Source organism: Malaclemys terrapin, chromosome 20 (genome assembly GCF_027887155.1).
Source record: "Malaclemys terrapin pileata isolate rMalTer1 chromosome 20, rMalTer1.hap1, whole genome shotgun sequence".
In the NCBI taxonomy this organism is placed as follows: Eukaryota; Metazoa; Chordata; order Testudines; family Emydidae; genus Malaclemys; species Malaclemys terrapin.
In genome coordinates, this window is record NC_071524.1 from 16,880,573 (window position 1) to 16,898,422 (window position 17,850).

A 17,850-nucleotide genomic window follows, 5' to 3' on the forward strand; every position below is an offset into this window, starting at 1 on the left:
CCCCCTCCGCGCCAGGCAGGGATCTAGCCCACGGATCCCCACAGAGCCCCGGCTGGTCGGCACGCGCTGGAGAATCCGGCCTGCCGATTTAAACCCCACCTCCTGCCCCCCGGTGAACCGATCTCTCTACAGCCGGCTGGGCTAAGCTAGCCACACACAACTGACTCCCGTTTACACCAGGGAAAGGGGCAGAGGGTCTGGCTCGCTAACCTCTCAACGTGTGACGTCCACGGGGCCCGATTCTGATCTCACTCCCCGTGTAAATCGGCCCAGAGCCGGGCGCCGATTTGGAATTCGGCCCTTGGAATAACTCCACTGACTTGCGGGATTCCAAGTCCTGATTTATTCCAGTTTAACTAAGATCAGAATCTGACCCTCTAGCCGATTATTACCACCCTACGTTAAATGGATTGCAAACCGTTGCAATGGCGTGCGTATTAGTGGTCAGAACTGGTGCAATTAGATGTTGACGGGGCAAGATTTCTAATTCAGACCGGTCCTTAAACTGCTGGAGAAGAGAACAGACAAATTCTGCCTGATGCCAGCAGAATTCAGCTGTCATCCACCCTCCTGGGACGGTCTCCTCCCACAACACCCCTCCTCTCTGAAGCATAGTTTATCCCGGGGCAAAATCTGAGTGCAGACGAGGCTTTAGACATCCTAGCGTTTCACTTGCACGAGACACGCTGCCCAAATGCAAAGTTTATCCCGATCTCCACGGGTGAGAGCGTCAAGAAATTTCTCCCGGCTTCTCTGTAAATCCAAACCAGCCGTTCGTAGGGGCATCATTTGCTTATCCCCTGGATGGGTCACTTTGAAAGCGTTTGGTCTAACTCCAAGCCTCGTCTGTATTTTGTTCAGACTCCAACTCCAATCCTCTGGCCTTGATTTTAAAGGAGCTATGTTGATTTACGCTAGGGGAAGGTCTGCCCGTGGTGGGGTTTTTTTTGTTTTTTTTTTAAATAAAAAGCTAACCCTCCACATGTTTCTTTAACAGCACGGAGCTGCGGCAGAGGCCTGTACTACCCTGGTTTCGTTACTTTCCCCATGACGCGTGCTACACGGGGCTTTGGCTACCGGAGACTGAAGTATTGTCAGAACTAGTTGCAGCTACCGTGAATTAACAGAGTCTATTTTACAAAGCAGCCCTACCGAGGTGGGGCGGCTCAGTGGATGGGGCCCTCGCCTGGGTCTCGGGAGGATCTAAACTGTACGTTTCTCTGTGCCTCAGTTCCACCTCTGTGATAACAGCACCACTCTATCTCGCCAGGGAGGGTAAATACACTGAAGATTGGGACGTGCCCAGAGGCTATGGTGATGGGCACCACAGACAGATTGATTGCTTTACAAAAAATTGGAGCGATTCCATGTGGCTTGGAATCAGGTCCTTTACCATCACGTCTACTGGAACTCTGCCACTGAATGTACTAATTAGCTCTCACTATGGGTCCGGTCCACTGAGGGGTATTGACGTCAAAGGCCTACCTAGGTGCTTAAAGATAAGCGAGGCCCTTAAGCCCGAGCATACTGCCAAGCAGGTGTTTAATTCTAGCCTTATTCTGCAAAGCATAAATCCAAGTTCAAGGGGATCTGGACTGGGTCTGTGCTGTTTAAGGCCCCAGCCCTACAAACACACATGCGTGGGAGTCACTTTATTCACCAGAGCAGCATGTCTATTGGAAATCAGTAATTATTATTCATAGTACCGGAGCGTCTAGCAGCTACAGCTCTCCCAATAATCAATTTTTTGGGGGGGAGGGGGGCTTGCTGGGCAGTTCAAAATTTAAAAAAAATTGTTTTGTGTTGACCTGAAAACAAAATTTCTTGGAACTTTTAGCGAATCTAAAAGCTTAAAAAAAAAAACAACCCCAAGCCAATTTGTTTTGATTTTAGACATTTTAAAACTAAAACTAAACCAAAGGAAAGGAAAATTCCACCAGAAATGTTGTTCCAACCCAAACAATCAAAACTCGCATCCAAAAATGTCAAATTGAAGCACTGATCTGTTTTTTTGTTTGTTTGTTTTTGTTTTTTAGAATTTTTCTTTTTTTCCAACCTCAACAACTCTCAGAAATTGCCCGGCCTTCGCGAAATGTTCCAAGCCTGCTTCTTTTGGAGAACAAACTTTGGGCTGCAAACATTAGCTCAGTTCTAGCTAGGATCCCCAGTCAGGGATCAGGGCTGCGTTGTGCCGGGCTGTGGGCGCTGTATGTTTTTATGACTATTAGGCGTGTTACGGGAGCCCTGGTGAGCACCGTGGCCCCGCCTCCACCATGCATCAGAACCCCATTGCACCAGGAGCTGTACAAATGCAGAACAAAACGAGAGTCCCTGCTTAGAGCTGGGCAAAAATAAATGACGGCAAATAGTCAATTTGGGTCGAATGCGGGGAATAGTTTTATCAGGGGAAAAATAAAATTTGGAAAAAGCTGAAACGGTTTGTTTAAGATTTGGCCAAAACATGGAATTTATACCCTTTGTTTTAACACACGTCCATTTATTTTCTCCTCTCTCTCAGGCCTGGCCTCTACTCTGAACCTGCCCCCTTCCCCCCGTCTTGCCAAATGAAAAATTAAACCTTCGCGGGCTGTTGTACCAGTGAACCAGGATAATAATCCCAAAGCCGAAATTCAGCCCCACGTGGGTTTAAAACCGTTTTATTTGGCCACTTATCAGCTGCACGTGGGGCTTAGTGACGGGCCATCCAGCTTTCACCACGGCAAGCAGCACGGCTTGGGTTGAAAACATCAATTAGAAGGGGTTTGGCTTTGGCGGGACTTTCTCCTTGCTCAGATGATTTGGTTGGAGGTTCATTTCTGCTGTCGTCGCATGAAACCTCAGATCCATCATCAAAGCAGCTGCGAACGGGCAAAAAAAGTTGCACCGTATTTAACTCAATGTTACTGGTGATGTTTGCAATGGCTCCAATTGGAGGGGAAAAAAAAAAAGAAAAACCATACGTCCAGAGTATAGATTGGCTGCAGCTCTGCCGGGGTCACTGGGGCCAGCTCCCCCACTGGTGTAAAATTGTGTGGCTCCATTGAAGTCTATGGGCCCAATTCCCCCCTGATGTAAACTGGCAGAACTCCCTTAAAATCAAGGGGACCAATCTCTAGCTGGTGCAAACCACCACTGCTCTATTTGAAACCAATGGCGCTGGGCCCGTTTGGATCAGCTGAGGGGCTGGCCGATAAGAGTTCCTTTTGCTTTTTAATAAAAAACGGTTACAAATAATGACCCCCCAACCCTGCGCTGGTGAGGGGGAAGGGAGGAAAACGTGTCGATTTACCTTTTCTAATTCCAAGAGATGGAATCGCAGCACCTGGATGGATTGAATCATCTGTAACGAGAACACAAAGGGAAATCCGTCTGAGGCGGCTTTATCTGCATCGCCGATAAGGGGCCGGAGCGGCGGAAAGGGGCCAGCGCATAAACCAAACTCATGGAGCTGCGGCCCCAGGTTTATTTCATTCGCTGGCTGGATTATACCCACATAGTCACTTGGACGGAGCCTTTACTTTTCCACATGTCTCTCCCCGGCCCTAACACGTCTGGTTCTCCGCGGCTCGGGGCACAGCACACGCCCGTGTGATGCGAGTGACACTCATTTGGCTCCCGTGTAAGCGTCCAAAGCGACAGAGAACGAGGCCTAATCAATCCGTTCCTCGGGAGAGTCTGAAAAGCCTTTCTAAGGGCTGATTCCGTTGGTGCGACGCCAGTGGGCCAGACCCTGCGCCGCCGTTACTCTGCGTCGCTTCAAAGAGCTGAGCGGGTGACTAAAGCCTGGCTTTTGAAAGGCCGCAGCGCCTCCGTCGCATTTCCAAGACGGATTTAGCAGCCTCCGTCCCCTTTGAAAACGACCTGGCCGTTGCAACGCGAAACGCGGCAACGCCAACGCCCCTTTAAAAATCTGGGCCTTCATTCTTAGATTTAGGAAATGAATCAATTCCCCCGCATGCAACATCTTTAGCCCCGAGCCTGCTAAGACTTCACGCATGTGCTTAACTCTGGGTGCACTGAATAAGTCCCAGTACAAGTCCTTATTGAGGAAAGCACTTAAACTCAGCTTGGAGTACATGCTTCCGTCTCTCGGGTCCACGCTGAAAGGCCCAGGCCAAACAGGAATGCAAGCTTGCATGGACGCTGAGCGGAAGCAGCTCACTCCCGGGGCATAGCTTTGCAGAACTGGAGCCACATTTAAATGAAGACGAGAAGCTGCCAACGGGGAAAACGAAAGAAAAACAACCCCCAGCCAATCGGACCAGCAGAAAAGCCATTTAAAAAAAAAAAAAAAAAAGATTATTTGCATTGTACACGGAATTATAGATTTTTTTTTTTTTAAGTTTCTTACCAAATTATCCAGCTCAGGATTGGAAGAAAATAAAGGTTTTTCTGTCCTAATCTAGAAAGAGAAAGACACGGACAAGCCAGCACAAATAAAACACAGAGAGGCAAAAGGTTAGCACGATTAACAAAAATCTGGTTTTCTCATTTCCCCAAAACATAAAAAGAGAGCGAGAGAAAGAAATCTCTCTTTCCCCAGAGCTTCCGTGACATCCCCACATGCGTATATTTCACTCTCGGCTCTGCCGTGTCTATGTATTTTAAAATATTCCCACCCCTGCTGCGGCCCAGCCCCTCCTATGCAAGATCAGATTTCACCCCGTCTCCTTTTTAAAAGTCCTTCCAAGCAAGCGTTGCTCTCTCTCTATATATATCTATCTATAATTTTTAAGCACGACGCAGCCTCATGTACGCTCTCGGCCTGGCCAGGGCATGTCTATAAACGCAGGATCAACACCAGGGTTTTTTTGTTTTGTTTTGTTTTGTTTTTTTGGCAATGATTAAGATAGCAGCTGGGCCTGATTTGCCAAGTCTGATTCAGCGCTGGGTCTTCCAAGTAGTTCCCTGAATCGAGCCAATCAATCAGTCGATTTTACCCAGGGATAACGCTAGAGCGAGTCGGGCCCCAGCACTGGCACGGCTTCCCCTGCGTTCCTCTGGCCTTAGGTGTCTCCTGCTTTGCCCCCCGCCGGCTCCAGACACTGACCTGTTTGGCGAAGACGGCTATGTCCTCGTTGAAGGAATCGGAGGAGCAGACGTCCCCACCGGGGTAAGAGCCCGAGGTATCCCTGGGGGAGCAGGTTGCCAGCTCACACTTCTCAAAGACCAGGGCCAGCAAGGGGAACAAGGGGTGCCTACAGCACAGAGGCCAGGTTAGAGCCGGACGCTAGGGTGACCACATGTCCCGATTTTATACGGACAATCCCGATATTGGGTCTTTTTCTTATATAGGCTCCTATTACCCCCCACCCCCTGTCCCAATTTTTCACACTTGCTGTCTGGTCACTCTACAGGACACACAGGGTGCAAGGCACACGCATTATGCAATCCAGACACCCTGCCGATCAGCGCCGGAACAAGGTTAGAGAAGGCCCTGGGGCAAGAATACATTAGCCCGTGTCGGCCCACCAGCCGCATCCGCCCCACTCACGGAGGGAGAGGTCCCAAAATCTGCCCCTCCCCCCAAAATCTGCTGCTCTATCGGTGGAGCGGCCTCTGCTGGCTGGGGCCCCATAACGTCCCGGGTCCTGACACAACTATCCACTTGCACCAACGGATTGCACACACGGGCACAAACGCCACGCGATCCGTGCAGACGCACGCACGACGCGGCGCATGCCCCGCATCGATGCCATGCAAATGTATACCCAGCCCATGTGTAACACACACACACACAGATCGTGTACAATACGTACACACCGCCTGCACCCCTCTGCACAAATATAAACACACACCCGCACACGTAGTCATTCATGCTCACGGATCCATTCTGTGTGGTGCACAAACAAAACTATACACACACCCATGTTATAAAGCACCTACGCCCGGTTGCACGCAGTGTCATTTGTAGCCGTGTCTGTCTCAGGATATTAGAGAGACAAGGTGTGGGAGGTAATATCTTTTATCGGACCAACTTCTGTTGGAGAGAGGGACGAGCTTTCCAGTTTACACAGAGCTCTTCCTCGGGTCTGGGAAAGGTATTCAGAGCTCCCGCCCACCCCTTGTTGTCCTAGGACCGCAGAGGTGTCAATGGGCCACGCTCTACCTTGAGCGCTAACTACTTCCACTAACCAATCTGGTCCACCTGGCTGTGACACTCGGAGGACCTTTCCCAGCCCTGAAGAGAGCTCGTGTCTCTCATCCACAGAAGTTGGTTCAATAAAAGATATTCACTCCCGGCCTTGTCTCTCTAACCCACCCAACGTGTAATATCCGCAGTGGTCATTGCCGAGCATCACGTACAAGCTTCCGGCGTGCACAAGGTAGGACACACGCTGGGTAATAAAAGAGGCTGTTGCACAGAAGCATGCACAGTGTGCAACACACGTGCTATACACTGTCTACACACAAGTGTAGACGCACCTACAATGTATCACGGAGACGGAGTAGAATCTACGCGAGCCAACTGCTGTTCACATGCCCGTGGGGTGCAATAGATTCTCTCCGCAACATATTGTGCAGAAGTGAGCAAACAAAGGCTAGGCATGCTAACAGTGTATGTGACTGTTACACAAGTGCACCCACTCAAAGGAGAGTTATACACCAGGGGGTCTCAAACTGGGGCTCGGGACCCCTCAGGGGGTGGCGAGGTCATTACATGGGGGGTTGCAAGCTGTCAACCTCCAGCCCAAACCCCGCTTGCCTCCAGCATTTATAATGGTGTTAAATATAGAAAAAAGTGTGTTTAATTTATTGGGGGGGTCGCACTCAGAGGCTTGCCACGTGAAAGGGGTCACCAGTAAAAAAGTTTGAGACCCACTGCTCTACACAGACTGGAACGGCATTAGTGTATATACACACTCAGAGCAAATATGCAAACAGAGGACCACAACCCATGGGTGTAGACAGACACAGGGCATATCATTAGGCTGGGCAAAATTAGATTTGTATTTTTTAATAATTTCGAGGTTTATTTTTAAGCATTTTTCCCCATTTTTATTTATTTTAAATTGTCACCGTTGTGGGAACTGGGGGTGGGGGGTGGGGGCGTCCGGCAATCACTATTTGATGGCAGTCGACACTGAGATTCAAAAAGCTTTATAATCATGAAAACGCAAACCGTCCATCCCGTGTCATTTTTTACTTTGCTTACCTGTAAATTTCAGTTTTTAATCGATGGAAATAGTTTGGTGGTGCACACGGTCCGATCAACATTTTCTGATGAAATATCTAATCCTTCCAAGCCTACATAAAGCACCCATACTGCATCTATAGTACGTGAATATTGTCTATAGTACATGTAGCCCTGGGGTAGGAATTGTATGTACATAATACACAGAGTAACGTCACTGGTGGCTACAGACACAGTGCGCATAATACACCAGACAGCATTATTACTGTGTGTGTAGATGCACATATATTACACACAGGCACAAGGGAGAGCATTATTAGCGTGTATACACACAGCGTATATAAGATACACACACATTAGCGGAGCTGGGGGAAGAACGGATTTTTCTCAATTCCTGGGCAACATTTAAGAGTGTGTTCGGGAGGGAATCATTTAGAGCCAAAGGTTTTGTTGAAATCAAATTGAAACGTTGTTCTGACCATTTTAAAACAGTTTGGGGAATTTAAAAAGAAAATTGAAGGAAATTTTGAAAGAAAAAGTCGTTGGAAACCGCAAAATACAAAACATTTTGGTCTGGAAAATGTCAAACGCACAAGGGGGAACGTTATGAGGGTGTATACACACGGCTAGGGGATGACCTCGTGCATGTGCCCACACACAGAGTGTGTATAATACATACGGGATGACATTTAAAGAGTGTACAGACTCACACACTCTTTGCACACTACACAAGCATAGACAGAATTTTAACCTGTGTGCATCATACGGACACGCACATCCCTTAGCCGTGCGATATGCCTGGTGCTACTGGACAAAGGCACCCGGGTTTCTTTCCTTGATGTGCCATCGCCCATTAGTGTAGTTGGACGGTGGTACCTTTCTGCACCAGAACCGACACCACTTCAGATAGAGGGGACACTGGATTGGGCTGGCAACATTCACTGCTGGCTGGCCTCTCTTGGTACCATTCTCTTAAGGGGAGCAAGGTCCAGCCCTAGGAGGGAGAAGGGGGCTCAGAGGAGGCAGAGGGAAGGGGTGGTTTGCTCTCTTCATTACGCTGGGTTCGCACAGCACCAGCTTCTATTGGTCCCTGGGCAACCACCATAATACGCCTGATACATTAATAATCAACATGCGTGTGAGAAGCAGGGAGCAGGAGACTGGGAGCATGAACCGGAGGGTTAGGGGAAGGGGGAGGAGAAAGGGAAGGAGAAAAAGAGAAGACAGAGAAATGCTGGGCAGGGGGAGAGGGGGGAATATACCAAGTACATAAAACGTACATACTACACACACACTCCCGCTCTATAATATGGATGCACTTTGCATAGTACAGGAAGGTTCGTAGTTCACAGGTATGCAAATCAACATACCTCTCAACACACCCTGATCCCGAGTGCCTCCGCATTGTACAGGACAGAAAGGCTGAGAACATGTTCATGGTGTCTATTTCTACATAGAAAATACTGTGCACGGCGAGTGCACATATCATATGTAAATAGCTTATGTGCCCGGGAATATTTCTATTCAATATCTAATGTGTATAGCAATATTACACACAGCTGTGTGGATAGGGGGTTGTGCATATAGATGCACTGCAGACTATAAAACTGATGCGTAAGCGTCACATAAGATACATACAAACACTGGGTGTGAGGATATCAGCATTGTACACTACCGTGTGTTTAAACGCACAAACACATATATTGACGTGCAATGACGTATGCTCACAAAACTGACATACAAACAGACTGATGGTGAGAATATCTTTTATAATATGTTTGTGTGTGTTGGCATTATACCCTGCTGTGCGTTTCTGCACGCATACACACCCGCACAGCAGCATATAACATCGACCCACAAAACACATGCTAAAAGATCTACTCACGCTCAGGTCTATACAATGCAACACCTAGTCCCACAGTGGGTAGTATTAATATGCATGGAAGATACCAATTCAGCTTTGACTCCTCCGTTGAATATGATTCCAGATACACTACACAAACTGCAGCCCTATGGTACGCGCTGCGTGTGTGCGGACATGTACGCGCACTGACAGCGGCCCAGATTTATGCAGCCACGGCCGGATCCTCAGGTGGCGTAGACTGACCAGTGGCCGTTAACTTCCCTGCAGCTACCCCATCGGAGGACCGGAGGACCATGCCACGAAGTTTCGTTTATGTTTAGATTTAAAACCGCCACACAACACAGCCACCATCCATATGTTGAAATGTGCAGTAAAGACATGCATACAAAGGCAGTGTCCTGTACACTGTGTGTACCCATGTACACACACACACAAGTCCATATATACAGGCACAATGTACCTCTGATGTGCGTACACACACGCAGAGCGCATAGATCGTTTATACACTAGAGACAACGGCTACTTATGCAGCAGTTACACGGGTGCAGCAGGAGGGTAAAGAGGGCGTAAAAACACTACCATTGAGCAAGTCTTTGCACTCACTTCACACTCACACAAACAAACAAACAAGGCAGTGGGGAACAGGGATTTGGGCCTAGAAAATGTCTGCCTGTCCAAACATACAGATACATTGTGCAACACTAATATACGTGTGTGTGTGTGTGTGTGTGTGTGTGACATCTTGCTCACTGTGTGTATAAATATATACACACACACACAGAGCATGACATACATACACCCACTGTGTAAATCTATATATAGACATGGATACAAAACTATTCTATATGTATATATACACAGTGTACCACATTGTTACACATGTCACAGTGTTACTGCACACACACACACACACACAGAATGACCGACAAATGAACAGCTATCCACGTATGCACATACACACGTACTATACCCACCGTGTAGCTAAAGATACACATTGGTACTGTGTATATCACAGCAGATTAAGGGCAGATTTTTAAAGGTATTTAGGTGCCATATTGACACCGCACGTATAGCTAGAGATACACCCATACACTCTGTGTGTGTGTGTGTGTGTGTCAACATTACACACTTTGTAGCTGTATATATAGAACAGTGGTTCTCAAACTTTTTTTTACTGGTGACCCTTTCACACAGCGAGCCTCCGAGTGCGACCCCCCCTTATAAATTAAAAACACTTTTATATATTTAACACCATTATAAATGCAGGAAGCAAAGCGGGGTTTGGGGTGGAGGCTGACAACTTGCGACCCCCCCCCCATGTAATAACCTTGTGACCCTCTGAGGGGTCCTGACCCCCAGTTTGAGACACCCTGATATAGAATATACCCAAAATCTGTCTACCCAGACACACCGTGCCGGCAGTTTAATGCTTTCTACGTGTGTAGCCCCCTGTTGGGCCCAGGATATTAGCAAGACAGGGCGGGGCGGGAATCGCTTTTGTCGGACCAACATCTATTGCAAGCTTTCCGGCTTACCCAGCGCTCATGCAATATCACAGCTAAGGCCCCGAGTGTGTAATATATCGATTATATCGCACTGTGGATACAAATGTTCCATAGACACACAGGGTGCAGCCCTGATCACGCTTTGTGGACACGTGCATATGCCACATATACACACTGATCAGGGCCGGTCTAGGGCAGTGGCTCTCAACCTTTCCAAACAACTGTCCCCATTTCAGAAGGCGGATTTGTCTCGCGTCCCCCCCATGTTCCACCTCACTTCCAAACGACTTGCTTACAAAATCCGACAGAAGACTACAAAAGTGTGACCGCCACACGATTCCTGACAAAGGGCCGACGGTCTCATTGTGACCACACAACTATCAAATACAGCGATTAGAATACCAATCTTGTACTGACATTTCAGTGTCCAGTACAGGCCAGTCACTGTAGGAAATTTTAGTGTGTCCTGACCTGGCCAGTGGTTTTTACGTAGCCTGTTATAGAACTAGGCAAATTTTTAGCTGAGCTGACGTCCCCCCAGGAAGAGCTGTGTCTACCCCCAGAGGGACTTGTACCCCTGGTTGAGAACCACTGGGCTAGGGTTACTTGGCCCAGTCTCAGCGCGGGGCCCTACATTTCTGTGATCGTTTCTATCTCCCCACTCACACACATATATATTATACACACCCACACACATCCAGATATATCCACATAGGCCCGAGCAGTCTCGCTCTCTCTCCCGCTCCATCTAGACACACACTGTGCATTCCCAGCCCGCTGCACAAGTTCACACAGCATATGCTATGTAAATATTTGCAGCCAACATAAGCCATGTTATCTCCTAAGTGTGTCTCTCCCCCCTGGAACTTGAGAGCTGGCGTGTCAGCCCAGCAGCCGAGACGAGAGTCTCCACAGAGCCCACGAGTAAAAACAACAAATAGTTGCAAATTGAAAGCAGCCTCCACTCTGGCAAAGGGGGCGCGCGCGTGGGGGGGACGGAGGGGGACTAGGGGCATTTTGGGGGAGGAAAATAGATTCGCTTCCCTGCTCCTAGAAATGTTTACATGGAGCCAGAAGACCTGGGATTCGAAGAAAGAGGCTGGCAAACTTTAACGCCCCTCGTAGCACCCGGTCCCTATTCCTCCAAAAGTGACTGCCAAAATCTTTGGGGGTAGGGAGGAAAGGGGTCCCGGGGGGGGGTCTGGTCTTTGTAGTGTTTGGCTCCTTCTGTCCTCCGCATTGGCTGCTAACCTTATTCAGAAGGGAGCCATTTCTCTCTCTTTCCCTCCTGGGTTCTTGCCTTCTATTTCTCTGCTTTCTATCTTTCCCTCTTTCTCTCCTTTCTCTTTCCTGTCTTTCTTCTCCCTTCCTCCTTCTGCTTTCCTCTTTCTCCTCTGTTTTCTCTCTTCCTTTCCCTCTTTTTCTCCACCTTTCCCTTGTCTCCCTACAAACGCTGGGTCCATGTCTGACACCTCAGCATTTTTCACTTCTTTCCTCCTTTCCAGGGGACAGTTATTCCCCGGGGGTGGGTTTAGGTTTCAGGAGTATTTCATGTCCCCTCCTTCCCTTCCCTTCCCGGGCTCGTCCCTGGCTTGTATGTCTGGCCTCACCTGTAGAAAAGCTCTGGACTTTCTCTTTCCAACAAATCAAGCGGCGCCTCTTCCGATGCAGACTTTTCTCCTGCTCGGAAAGGGCCCCCCCTTTTCCAGCACTGACCCCCCACTTCTAGGTCCTGAGCGCAAAATGCTTCGGGCTAAGGGAAATAACGTGGATGGCGGAGCCCGCAGCCCACACTGCAGAGCCCATACGAGACCAGGGCACCAAAGTGCTCACACCCAGCCGAGAAAAACTTCCTCTGTCTGGGCCTTCACAATCACCCCCGCGCCAGGGTCCCCGAGCCACTTTTCTCCCCTCCGCTTGGATCCAAACTTTGCTCCTTTTTTATAGGATTCATCCACAACCCCGCTCGGGCACTCTTTAGGTGGGGAGCCTGATCTGAAAGTGACAACCCGGCCTTTCCCTCTCCAAGTGCCCTTTGTTTTGTCTGGGGGGAGGAAATCTCTCTCTCTCTCTCTCCTGGAAACTACTAGGATGACAGGCGGAGAGAGATTCCCCCCTGGAAATACATGGTTAGAAACAAACAAATCCCCCAGAAACTGAACGGAGAGAAAACAGGCAGAAAATGGCAAGACAGACAGACAGACAGCCCCGGTCCTGCTAGAAATTAGACTGACCGACGTTCAGAAATCTCCACCGCAAATTACCCCCTCCCCCCAGACACACACACACACACACACACACACACACACACACACACACACTTGAAATAAAAGAGGAGAGACACAGATGGTCCCACCAGCAGTGAAACTGACCAGAGCCTCCTAGAAATCAAATGGCTCCAGGGATCCCCCGCTCATTAGAGGGATCCAGCCCTACATGAAGAGACGGACCCTCCAAAAAGACTAGCGGGCTCGCCAGGCAGACAACGCCTAGCTCCAACTAAAACAACCCGGAGGCTTTGCACCCCCACCTCCACACAGACAGACACACAACTTGCTTCTCCCAGCCAGCGATTGTCAGCAGCGCCTGGGCCAATTCTAGGGAGACCCCCCGCGCCCCCCAAGTCTCTGGGAGTCCCCGTCCCCCTGCCCAGCCCAGCCCCGGGTCCTTACCCATAGATCTCATCCTTCTCCCTCTTCAAGGCGTCCGTATTCCCCAGCCCCGGGGGCATGCCTGCCCGGTGGGCCACCCCGGCCGATCCATACGGCGAGCTCTGGTTCAGCGAGTGATGCGGCAAACTCCGAGCCGTGTGAGGGTCCCCGAACCCGGGCAAAGCGACTCCATCCATGGCAGGGTAATGCACCAGGTCATCGTACTGCAAGGCAGGTGGAAAACAAGGGGCGGGTGGGTGTCAGGGAGACAGCCCGCCGCTCCCAAACACAGCCACCGCAGCGGCCCCCGGGCCGGGAATGCACCCAGAGGAAGTGGGGGAGGGTTTTTTTTTTTTGCACCAAAAACATCTCTAGGCAAACTCAGACCCGGGGAGCCGGAGAAGTAATTTTGGCACACGCATAATCCGAACCGGAGGAGTTACTTTGCAATGGCCCTCCCCATGACAAGCCCCCCCTGAAGAAAACCGAGGCATCTGTCTGTTCGTTTGCTTTGTAAAGACGCTATTGACAAGGGGTTGATCTGATCTATATTGGGAGGGCGAGAAGTGGAGAAATATAACCCCTTAATCACAACATTGTGAATTGCATTGATTTGATTTCCAGCCAAGTTTTTGCTTAAAAAAAAATCAATACCACTCTTTACCGACCCCTTTTGTCATTTAAACATTCTCTCTCTCTTTTTTTTAATTAGTTCCTGCTCGGCAACATTTTGTTAATTTAACTCCAGCAACAAGAGCGGCTTTCAGGATCCGCCGCTGCAAAATGTGTTACTTTCACGCCATCAAACGGTGTGGTCAATTTCACCCCAGCACTCTTGTTCCTTTCACCCTAGCTGGGAAGTTTCCCCCTCCAACATCAGCATCTTTTCCCCCCTTCTCGCCTTTAAAAAAAGTTTCTAACGTTGAGGCGATCAATCTTGTTATTTTCTTGCCAACTTCGCCTTTAAAACATTATTTGTCTCGCTTTTTTAAAGTGGAGTTTGGGGGTTATTTTAAAAAAAGAAGTGACAGATATTTTCAACATATTTTCCAGGAGGAAATTTGACATTTAAAATAGGAATGGGCTCCTAGTTCTGAGATTCTTGCTTTAAAATCTTTCCTCTTTGGTTCATTGTAAATAAACTTTTAAATCCTCACTTTGCCCGTCCCTTAGATGTTGGTTTCTAACTCGAAATAGAAAGAAAATCCCAATCTCTTTTTTAAAAAAATGAACTCTGTGAACTGAGGTATAATTTATTAAACACGCTTTCCACTTTTTACCTTAACCAGACCTTTTAAAGGGGGAAAAAAAGGGACTGTGAAATTATTCCAACATGACAGCTATTCTTATTTAAATCTTGCCAACTTTCCTCCTCAAGCCCTTTCAACCAATTCAAACAAGCCATTTTTAGTCTCCATTAGCCGTTTGGAGGTTGTTTGACTCTGGACTGAGTTGAGAATATATATATATGTAATCAAAGGCTTCGATTTTTACGAGCAAGCGGGAAATCTGTTTTAAACACGTTTTAACCTTTTTTAAAAAATCTAAATAGAATTTCTGTAAACTCGGGAGAGTCGATGGGAGTTTTATTTGCCCTTCTTTTCAAAGTTGTTTATATCTGTTTTCGCTTCCAGAGCACACACTGGAGTTCTCACATAATAACGCTGCTCATCAATTTAATGTGCCTCGTTTTATTTTAAATTGTCTTCCCAGAGTTTCATGGCATTTTCAAAGCACACTGATCTTTCCCAGTCTTATCCCCCCCCACCCCTTTCTTTTTAATGACAAACTTTTCTCTTTCGCATGGAAACTTAACTTATGCAGGATGTAGAGAATACGGATAGATGATGGCTTGCATTTTTTTTCAAGTCTTTATGAAGTTACTAGTTTTTTTTAACGTTGGCATTAACTCCCCCCCCCCCCCCTGCTTTTAGCCGGATAGTGTTAGTTTGTATTTTAGCAGCTGGGCGGATATTTTAGGGTCGCGAATAAGATAGAGAGGCTGGGCTGTTTGTGTCTAAAAGTATGTATGCGTCAGATCCCGAGAAAGCTCCCAGCAAAATAGAAATGTGATTTCAAAATAGGAGGAAAATCTTTCAGGAAACGCTTGCTAAATTTCTAACAACTGGGCAGATTAAAGCCACATTAACTCCTGGCTCTGAGCACCAGAGCTCCTTCCACTCACTCCAAGGAGAGGATTAGAGTTGAAAAGAAGTTGTTAAAACTTCAGAAACGAAGCACAAAGTGCCCCCCAATTAAATGTAAACTCATTAAAGCCCCTAAATGAGCAGTCTCGGCTCTCCCAGCCATGCCGAGAGGGGAGAAAGTCGAAAATACAACCAGGCAGGAGCCTGTTTCGTTTACACGGTGCAAAATCACAACCAATCTCTCGATTCTGTAGACACACACATTCATCGCCCATCTCCCCCCGGCTAGGGCAGAGAGGAGGGTGCTAAGCAAACAGTTGTGGCAGAAAACGGAGCAATGCTAAGAGACAACACAAAAGAGGTTTCCAAGATCCTCTTTTTTTTTTTTTTTTTTTAAGAAAAAGTTGAGTATAAACATCTCCCCCCGCCCCCGGAAAACCCCCCAACATCTGGCACTTGCAACGCAAACACGGCACCAGCCGAAGAGAGATCTCCATGCAAAGCCAAGCGCCTAGGAACAGAAGGGATCTGTGCACACAGACAGAAACACTGGCTCCAGCACACAAACTAGGCTCTCTCTTTTTTTTGAGGGGGGGGTAGCTATTCAGAGCAACCCCCCTCCCCTTTCAAATCCCAGCTCCACTTCCCAAAGCCCTTCGGTAGACAGGACCCTCCAGTGCCCAGGCGGAGATGGGCCAGCCAGGTCCCAGGGAATAACTCAGTGGCCCGCAGACCTACCCTTTGTGCCATCGGATGCTTGGCGTTTGAGTCCAAGTCGGGGTCTTTTTTTCCTCTCGCTCTCCTTAGGAAGTGGGCTGTGTATGGGGGGCGAGGATCCGAGATCTCCCCCCCACCCCCCCCCAGCTCTGGGTCCAAACTGCTGCAAACAATTCAGTGCTCGGGGTGGGGGTCTCCTCCTCCCTGCCTCAGTTAACCCTGATGCAAGGCTGGCCAGAAAGCGAGTGCAAGGAGGGAAAGCATTGGTGGGGGGGGGGGGTCCTGGAGAAAGCTGGGGGGGGGGGGTTGCAGTCGATTTTTTCTCTCTCTCTCTTTCTCCCCAGTAGTGCTGGCTGCCTCAGCTGTCCATCAAGTATTCAGAGCTGTCAAAGGCAGAATGACTGATGGTCCTTTAAAAAAAAAAACAACCCACCCCGGTGCTGGGCTGAGGAAGGGGGGAATGGGGAGGGGGAAGGGGGGGGATGGAGCAAACACCCCCCTCCCAAAGCACTCTGCTGCTCGCCTTCCCCTTCCGAAAGCAGGGCGAGCCCCCCCTCCCTCCCCAGTCCTCTGCCCAGAGGAGATTTCTTGCCTTCCAATGGCGGGGGCCCCCCGGGGGGAAAAGCTGGAAGTGGGGTGGGGTGGGGGGGACAGATCCCTACATCCCCCACCCCCTTCAAGAGATCAGGGGCCCCCCCACCCCCAAAAAGCTGCAGAGCAGAGGAGAGGGGGGGCCGGGGAGGGGGGCCGAGCTGGGCTCGGTGGCAGGTTCCCGGGGCCGGGGCTCGCCGAGGAGGAGGAGGAGGAGGAGGAGGAGGAAGAAAGATGCTCTCTCTGCCCAGCCCCGGGAGCTGTGAGCACATCCGGAAGTGGAAGGGGCTTTTTCTTTAACCCCTGCCTGGCTCTCCGGCTCGGAGGCGGATCCCCCCCCGCCCAGCTCCTCTTCCTCCTCCTCCTCCTCCTCTTCCTCCCCACACGCTGATCTCTCGCTCCCCGCCTGCTGCTGCCCCGGCCGGGCCCCGATCCAGCCCCACCCCGGCTCCCACGGGTGTCTGTCTGTCCCCCCCCATATCCCCTCACCCCACCTCCGGCTCCCACGGGTGTCTGTCTGCCCCCCCCCATACCCCCTCACTCCACCTCCGGCTCCCACGGGTGTCTGTCTGTCCCCCCCCCATACCCCCTCACCCCACCTCCGGCTCCCACGGGTGTCTGTCTGTCCCCCCCCATACCCCCTCACCCCACCTCCGGCTCCCACGGGTGTCTGTCTGTCCCCCCCCATACCCCCTCACCCCACCTCCGGCTCCCACGGGTGTCTGTCTGTCCCCCCCCATACCCCCTCACCCCACCTCCGGCTCCCACGGGTGTCTGTCTGTCCCCCCCCCATACCCCCTCACCCCACCTCCGGCTCCCACGGGTGTCTGTCTGTCCCCCCCCATATCCCCTCACCCCACCTCCGGCTCCCACGGGTGTCTGTCTGTCCCCCCCCATACCCCCTCACCCCACACCTCCGGCTCCCACGGGTGTCTGTCTGTCCCCCCCATATCCCCTCAGCCCACCTCCGGCTCCCACGGGTGTCTGTCTGTCCCCCCCCATACCTCCTCACCCCACCTCCGGCTCCCACGGGTGTCTGTCTGTCCCCCCCCCATACCCCCTCACCCCACCTCCGGCTCCCACGGGTGTCTGTCTGTCCCCCCCCATACCTCCTCACCCCACCTCCGGCTCCCACGGGTGTCTGTCTGTCCCCCCCCCATACCCCCTCACCCCACCTCCGGCTCCCACGGGTGTCTGTCTGTCCCCCCCCATACCCCCTCACCCCACCTCCGGCTCCCAC

The 17,850-nt window shown here is 50.2% G+C and overlaps 1 protein-coding gene across 1 annotated transcript in view; it reads right to left on the reverse strand.

Annotated features, from left to right (window-relative positions):
* MEIS3 (Meis homeobox 3) overlaps positions 1 to 16,837 on the reverse strand; it is a 33,868-nt gene extending 17,031 nt beyond the window's left edge. The window contains exons 1-5 of the mRNA XM_054010268.1: positions 16,041 to 16,837; positions 13,177 to 13,379; positions 5,051 to 5,198; positions 4,352 to 4,402; positions 3,290 to 3,340 (exon numbers count right to left, since the gene is read on the reverse strand). Of these exons, the coding sequence (XP_053866243.1) occupies positions 3,290 to 3,340; positions 4,352 to 4,402; positions 5,051 to 5,198; positions 13,177 to 13,379; positions 16,041 to 16,052 (465 nt within the window). The 5' untranslated portion in view covers positions 16,053 to 16,837. The remainder of the gene's footprint in view (positions 1 to 3,289; positions 3,341 to 4,351; positions 4,403 to 5,050; positions 5,199 to 13,176; positions 13,380 to 16,040) is intronic.
* Positions 16,838 to 17,850: the final 1,013 nt, after the last annotated feature.